This window comes from Poecilia reticulata, unplaced genomic scaffold (assembly GCF_000633615.1).
Source record: "Poecilia reticulata strain Guanapo unplaced genomic scaffold, Guppy_female_1.0+MT scaffold_290, whole genome shotgun sequence".
Taxonomy (NCBI): domain Eukaryota; kingdom Metazoa; phylum Chordata; class Actinopteri; order Cyprinodontiformes; family Poeciliidae; genus Poecilia; species Poecilia reticulata.
Genome location: NW_007615067.1, coordinates 1 through 7,888, shown reverse-complemented (window position 1 = coordinate 7,888; position 7,888 = coordinate 1). Strand labels below are relative to the sequence as shown.

The window sequence follows — 7,888 nt, the reverse complement described above, 5'->3', positions numbered from 1 at the left end:
GAGTCCAAGTCATGTGACTGGAGTCCAAGTCATGTGACTCGAGTCCAAGTCATGTGACTCGAGTCCAAGTCATGTGACTGGAGTCCCCACCTCTGGTTTTAAGGGTTCACTTCAGAGGGACTGAGGTTTTCAGAGTTCGGTTTTTTAGTCCGTTTTGGAATTGAAATTTGAAATCCCTCCCCAAATGAATTGGTCTTTCTAGACAAACGAACTAGTCTGATGAAAGTGGACTAAACTGAGACACCTGAAGATGTTGCAACACGTTCTTTAACTACAAACATGTTAGATGGAGAGATATGCCCAATATTTTAAAATTTGATTAAAATCAAGGTTCACAGTTCTAGTAAATCAGTAACAATTCTGATCATGAGAGTAATTTAGTGAGAATTAGTGAAATTTCCAGCAGTTTTATTAGATTTACTAATTTAAAAATCAATTTTAGCCTTTATTTCACTGAAATGAATCTGTCAGTCATTTTGCAGTTGAGAATCTCTGTCCTGCTCATTTTGTTGACTAGATAAATTGAATCTGATTGCAATATTTTAACTGAAGTGTCTGAACAGGTTCCTCTGGCTGATGAGACCAAATCATGTGGAGGTGAAACGGCTCCATCGGTAAGCCCAACTGGACCAAATCAATAGAAGGAACATAATTATTAACTTAATAATTCTTTATTTAGAAACATCATCTGTCAGGCAAACATTTTCTCGTTTAATCTTAATATTTCTGTAGCTATTAATGTAACCAGTATAAATCCAGCTAATGAGTTTAAAGAAGCTGTTCCTATTGTGTCCTTGGATAAATAAACTGACTTGTGTACAGGAGAAGATGCCCATCCCCTCTGTAGTGATTGAACCTGCCTCCAGTAACGAAGGTGACGATGACCGAGATGCTGACATCATCTCGCCTACAGCCGTCGGCGACGACGGGGCGACGCCACAGAGCCGCGGCCTCAAACACATGAGTCCATCAGGCTCAGGGTTTCCTGATGACTTTCTGTACAAGGCAGGTCTTGTAAAGCAAAGCTGCTTCAGTTTTTACCTGTTTGGGATTTAAGTCATTACTTAGATTTTGCTTTCATGCTTCAGGTGGAAACCATTCATGATTTTGAGGCTGCAAATTCAGATGAGCTGGAACTGAAAAGAGGAGATGTGGTTTTGGTGGTGCCTACTGCTTCAGTGGAAGATCAAGTAAGAGCAACCAGAGCTGCAAGAAAACGAGCAGTAAGAAATATTGCAACATTCATCTGACTCTGATATCTGTGTTACAGGAAGCAGGCTGGCTCACCGGCATAAAAGAAAGTGACTGGTCAAGCCTTGGTGTTGGTGCACAAAGAGGACTTTTCCCTGAAAACTTTACCCAACGTCTGAATTAACATCTTTATGTAAGAGATAAAGAGGAATCTATCAAATATTTATGCAATCTGCCAAGTCGGCATGTAGCTGAGCCTGTTCAGTTTCAGGAAACTAACATGACAACAGTTCAGCATGAAGTCTCCCTGTTGTTCCTTCTCTCTGAATTACATGTTTCCTTGTATTAAAACTAGAAATATTTAATGGAGAATTGTTGCTGAAACACAACATAAAGGATGAATTATACATTTTTTAACTGTAAAACCAATGAGGTGATGCGTCGCTCTCTTGCAGCATGTGTGTTGTAATTAACTTGAAAAATCTGATCAACTTTGTGCTGTGATCTATTTCAGTGCTTTTATGTGTGATATGAAAATAATGAACCCTGTGTCTTGATTTTAATGGTCATTGTTGCTGTGATTCTATTATTTTATTGTTTAATACATGTTGATGGTTCTTGTGTGATAAAATGTTTCTGGGATCCGGATATGAATTATCTGAGGATTTATGGAAATCACTTCAAGCTTGATTGAAATGAAATGGACAGAAGGAAATAAATTATATATAAAATGTAATATTATTGCTATGACTGACAATGTGACTTCAAGACTCAAGTAGATAAAGTAAAATGTCTCCTGTTAGCAAAGTACTGGCTACGTGTTGACATTTAGGTAATGTAGAAAACTAACCTGTGAAAAAAACCAATAAAGCAAAATGTATAAATCAAGACTGTTGCTTATCTCTTCTCCAGATTGCAGAATCAGACAGATAGTTCATTGCAGCAAATGATAAATCAGGTGAACATTTGTTAGTGAAAGAAAACTAATTTCACCTGAAGCTTCATGATTTGCGAGTTTGAGACCTACAGACATCGTAAGTCCATAATGCCCTCTTCAGGAGAGGGTTCATTAAATACACTTGATTTTTCTAGGCCTCTCTTTTCCTAAGTTACGATCTAAAATCTTCATCTAGAGTCCTACTATGTCAGTTTTCAGGTTTTACAGCTTAAGTTTAAGATCCTAAACCTATTACTAAATTTTCATGAAACCTTGTGCAGATGGTTAATTAAGGAAAATGTGAGTCAGCTGGTTCCTCTCCAGACATTTTAGCTTCCACCCTGAATGGCTGCAACTTTACATGCTCTAAAGTCAAAAGGCTGACGTCCTTCTCAGCTCTGCTAATAAGCCATTCACTTGGTGCAGACATGCTTTTAAAACATTGTAGCTCTCCAGGACTAGACTCCTGACGGCAATTATCTTTCATATTTACACCACTGAACCAAAGGTGTCAACAAGCCCTGAGCAAACATAAAACCCCTGCATGAACACAAGGTTGGAAATGTTGACCTGGTTCTGGTCAAAGTTTAGAGCAGGGAACCTACTGAGGGTAAAGGTCATTTTATTTATATAGCACATTTTCAGCAACGAGGCACTTTTGTTCATAAATAACATAACACTATTTATGAAATAAATACTGTATTTTCCAGACTATAAGCCGCAGATATCTCTGCTGCTCCAGGTTTTCCACAACGATGCAGCAGAGGGGGGCGGACACCAAAAATCTGAGTCCTAACAGGTCGATTGAATATCACATTTATTACGGTTCAAAAAGAAAAAGGTGCCAAGATTAGATTTAACTGAACTGATTACGGTAGTTTCCGAACTTTAACTGTAACAGTAGAAGTGCTGATCCTTCGTGTTGCTACTAGCATGTGCTAAATGAAAATAGACGCTTTCTTCTTCTTTGTTGAGGAAAAATGATTATTTTTAGTGTTTAATACAGTTAATCTTACGGCATGTGTAAAAGGTATATTGAGCATTTTGAACAAATTTCTTAATTTAGAACAGGTTTGTGTTGATAATTTAAAACTTGCTGGGTAAGTATTCAAATAATGGAAAAGAAAATAGAGGTCAGAAGGAGACTCACTGAGGCCTGTTGTGCTATCAGAGAGAACAGGAGGCCATAAAATGAGCATCAACAGGAAGGCAGCATCACTTGGATCACCGTGAGAGAGAAGTTTGGACGATTCACGGAAGATCAAAAGTCTTCATGAACATCAGGGATGGTGTAAAACTAAATACAGCATAGAATGTTTAAAACCACTATCATTTAATTTGTAAGACATTTTTCTTAGTTATTAATATTATGCTCTGACTGAAAATCATATTATCTAGTTTTAGAATCACTAATTTAGTCAATGATCAATGTATTTGAAATGTTATTATCTGTTACTATATCAGAATCAAATGGAAATTGTGTGAATGAAAATGTTTTGTTTAGTATTAGAAAATTGCTCAGGTTTATGGTGAATGGGGCTTTGGAAAATGATTGTGTTAATTTTTATACTTAGGGTTGAATATTATATTTGATTGGTTAGAAAAAGGAATTTTACCCCATTCTGCTCTGTTGATTTTATGTATAACTTTTGGTTTATGGCAGGACTCAATCTTTTGAAGTGCTGAATGCAGAAGAACAAAATTTGGTTTGTGGAGATAAACCTTTGCTTCAACTATCTACAGGATTTAAGTTTGTTCCTGAGAAATCTGTGTGGGGAGAAAAGCGGAGAGATTCCAGATTTCACAGCTATCTGTGAAATACCTTTCTCTGTTTCTCTTTGCCCAGATGGCCTTAAAACAGCAGGAGTTCAGGACAAGCTCTCCGCTCCTTTTGTTAAAGAAAGGGGCAAATGGCCTTTGATCTTGGAAGTAAATTGGAGGGAGCTCTAAGTTTCTCAGTGTCCAAGATAACTTCCAGTAGGTCAAGCAGAGGTACGCCTTATTTGAATATATTAAAGAGGAAAAACACGCCTTTACTATAAAAGGAGCGCAGGAGTAACAGATTCAGACTGCTGCTTTATTTTCCTTCTCCATCTAGCGCTCTCCAAAAACACGTCTTTGCTCTTTTTCTCTATCCTTTGTCTCAGATAAATGCATGTCTGTTTAAGTCTGTTTGAAGTGTCTGTGTTGATGATGTCATGTTATACTTTAAATGTTAGAATAAACTCTGAAAATGTAGAGAATATAACGAGCCAGAAGTGAGTGATTTTATTCTCTTAACATCATCTTTAGATTTCAGCAGCAGCTTGCATCCATTATTGTTGCACTACTGCCATCTTCTGGATCCTAATATCTATACCTCAGATTCTCATAATGATCCCAGTATTATTTTAAAAAACAAAAAATCTTCTTTTTCCCCTCAAAGCTATTTAACTGATCAACAACATTCTCAAATTTCAATTCCCTATTAAAACCTAATTCCGTTTTAATGGGCGCTTTCTTCTTTTATTTCCAATTTTTACTTCCAATGATTCACTTCCTGCTAAAGAGCCCCCTGGTGGTTGAAGAAAAATCCATATATAAGCCGCGCCGGGCTATAAGCCGCATGGTTCAAAGCTTAGGAAAAAAGTAGCAGCTTATAGTCCAGAAAATATGGTATATGAAATAAAATCTGAATGCTATCTGGTAATGTACAGGGGGCCGGATCAAATGTGGAGGCGGGCTGGATCCGGACCGCGGGCCGTAGTTTGGGGACCACTGATGTACAGGTTCATATGTAGGTTGGATTTGCAGGGCTGCGGGTGAGTGCTTGTTTTCTGTTTTGGAAAAAACTATTTTATCAAGCACTGTTAAGGTAAAACCACTCTGTTAGGTATTTTCTTAAACCTACATAAAAAAGAACCACAGACAACATATATGAGTTTTTAACCAAACTTCTGCAGAAGGAGACACAGTGAACTGCTCCTCCAAGCTGCTCACCATGGGTTCTGAAAACCTTCAGTTTGTTTGTCTCTTTTATTAGCAGGGGAGAGAAAGGTGTGAACAGGAATGGAGGGGGTGAAACCAACATCCTATCTTCACAGTAGGGTGTGAATTCAGACAGAGGGGAGACAGAAACTAAATGAACACATAGATGGTTTTACAGCTCAGGACTTTCCCAGGAAGATCTAAGTCACCTTCTGTACAAACATGCTTGATTAAGAAAGATTTAATTTTTGTCTCACAAGTTTCAACAAATTTGAACACTAAACCTCTAAATAAAAACTAGTAACATAAAATTATAAATGTAAGAATGATAACAAACATAATAATTCTAATACACTCAATCAGGTTTATTTAGGAATTTTGCACAACTCAGAGATAAGGGCATCAGATAACACCCATTTATTTTAGATGTTTTGGATCCTTGGTATAAAACAAAATAAAAAACATTGGTTTGGTGCCCCTTGATCTAAATAACACTGAATGTAGTCAGACTTCAGTGTATTTAGGTGAGTTTTGATGTTTTGCAGTTCGATATTGTCCACAGAAAAAGTTTGCGTGGCTGTTGCACATTTTCATGCCAGCGAAAAAAATGTACGTATATTTATGCAAACGTTGACGCAAACATGCCAACTTTTACATGGAATATGGGACTGCACATTTTTTGCATGCACACAGCTTTATGCATGACCTCCAGTTGCCCTCTAGTGGATGAAAAGGGGAAGCAGCAGGCAGACAGAACCCCTACAAAGAAAGAAAAAACCCTGGTTCCCAACATGCTGGAGTAGTTATTTTTATTTAGAAGGACAGAATCCAAGACTGTTTAATTTTTATCCAACCAATATTTTTATTTTTCTAAATCTGTGTCTGCTCAACTTGTAAAAGCAACAAAACATGTAAGAATAATAAATGCTAATTATTTCAGAAAGATGTGTCAACTCCATATGTGATATTTTATTGGAACATCTTTATTGATAACTTTAACTGGAAAAGGATTTGGACTTTACCAAATATATTTCTGCTTCTGCTGAACCATATGTCTAAATTTGTTATGAACATGTATTGTTTTGCTTCATTAACTATCCAACAGCTAAAAAACCATTTTTATATTATTAATCTTATTATATACTTAGCCAAATGGCACATGCATAAATGCCATTTGGCACTTCTTTCAATTTTTGGCAATGAGGTCAAACAATCTATCAAAACTATTGGAAATTCCACCAATACTAAAGCAAAGCTATTAAAATTTGCACTTTATATTCTCTTTAATGTATTTATGTGTTACTAGGCTGATGTACTGCCTCAATGTTTGTTGCCCCCTGGCGGTCATTATCTCACACTCTATGCTGGTTTTGTAATATTATGTATTTTGTATCTCAATCAAGATTATAAACAAACAGAAAAAGACAGATGCATCCTGGAAGGCTTTCCATGTTCATGCTGGAGGAGAGAGAGAGTGGAGGGGTGAGTGAAAGGGTTTTAAGTTACTCCCCCTGCTGGCAGCCCCATGCACAGCATCATAAAACAACATGGAGCTACACACTTTGAAAATATATACAAATACATGAAAACAGAAATTAAAAATACTTTTACAAATAGATGGGCTGTTATTGGCCTTACAGCCTATTACAATGACATGACTGAATATATATATACATTGATATCTTGTTCACTTAATATCATGCAGTGTTGTAATKTAATAAAATTTGTAATTTGTTATAAAATAAATGTCTTTTTTTATTAATATTTGTCGGTCTGTTTAATTTGATTAGGTTTTGATCTGGATTGTTTGGACAGCTCCATTTTCAATGACAGTCCTATGCTGCCATCTAGTGGAGGGTTAGGCATATAGGATGAAACCCACTTGCACATTAGAGCAAATAAAATAAACAAACAAATGGTGGGGGGACAATCTTGGCACAGAGAATATGTGGAAGGGGCCTGACATAGCCTCCAGGTTTGGTCGGTGTGGCTCCTTCGCTTGACACAGCTGCCATTGACCTCCATTCATTTGAAGAATTGCTCACTCAAAAAAACTCGAAAATTATAAGTGCTCTTTTCACCAAACTTGGTTTTTTATGCTCCGTCCACCCCTCTGCCCTGCCCACCACATCTGGTGGTCCGAGCTAAAGATTCCCATTCATTTTTCTGCCTAGTCAATCTGGCTAGGATATAGAGCTGGGTTTTAACCCTCAGTGGCCTCTTACTTCAACTTAGCCAGATTTGATTCCATTTTTATTCGTTTTTTTAGCTGTTTTGGAAATAAATCACACTTCACTTTTAAAATGTCATCTCTGAGCCTCTGTTGGATGAAGGATTTGCTGCTCTGAAGACTGGACTTTATTTTAAGCATCTACTCTTTTAACCATGTTTTATTTGATTTGATTTTTATTCAAACTCAATTTTTAAAACAGAAATCACAGCACAGATTCAAATCTAATCTCTGAGCTTCTGCTATTTGCCAAAAATGTGTGTAAATGCCATTCTGAACATCAGAAATGGCCTTTAAAATGTCTGTCAGCATTTCCCAGAATGCATTGCATAGTGGGGCTTCAAATTGTAGCTTGTAGTTCAACTGTTTTTGCTGCAAACCTTAACAAACCACATACTGTTGTGATCAGTATGTATGTGACCAGGTGTCAGAGGCTATAGTTCCTGACACCAGGTGTCAGAGGCTATAGTTCCTGACACCAGGTGTCAGAGGCTCTAGTTCCTGACACCAGGTGTCAGAGGCTATAGTTCCTGACACCAGGTGTCAGACGCTATAGTTCCTGA

General features: G+C 37.2%; 1 protein-coding gene across 5 annotated transcripts in view; it reads left to right on the top strand.

Moving 5' to 3' along the window:
• Window positions 1-2,079, top strand: part of amph (amphiphysin) — a 35,787-nt gene extending 33,708 nt beyond the window's left edge. For all 5 annotated transcript variants that reach the window (XM_008403078.2, XM_008403077.2, XM_008403076.2 and 2 more), the window contains 4 exons: window positions 564-614; window positions 823-1,005; window positions 1,089-1,190; window positions 1,271-2,079. In XM_008403078.2, the coding sequence (XP_008401300.1) occupies window positions 564-614; window positions 823-1,005; window positions 1,089-1,190; window positions 1,271-1,375 (441 nt within the window). In that variant the 3' untranslated portion in view covers window positions 1,376-2,079. The remainder of the gene's footprint in view (window positions 1-563; window positions 615-822; window positions 1,006-1,088; window positions 1,191-1,270) is intronic.
• The last annotated feature ends 5,809 nt before the right edge of the window (window positions 2,080-7,888 follow it).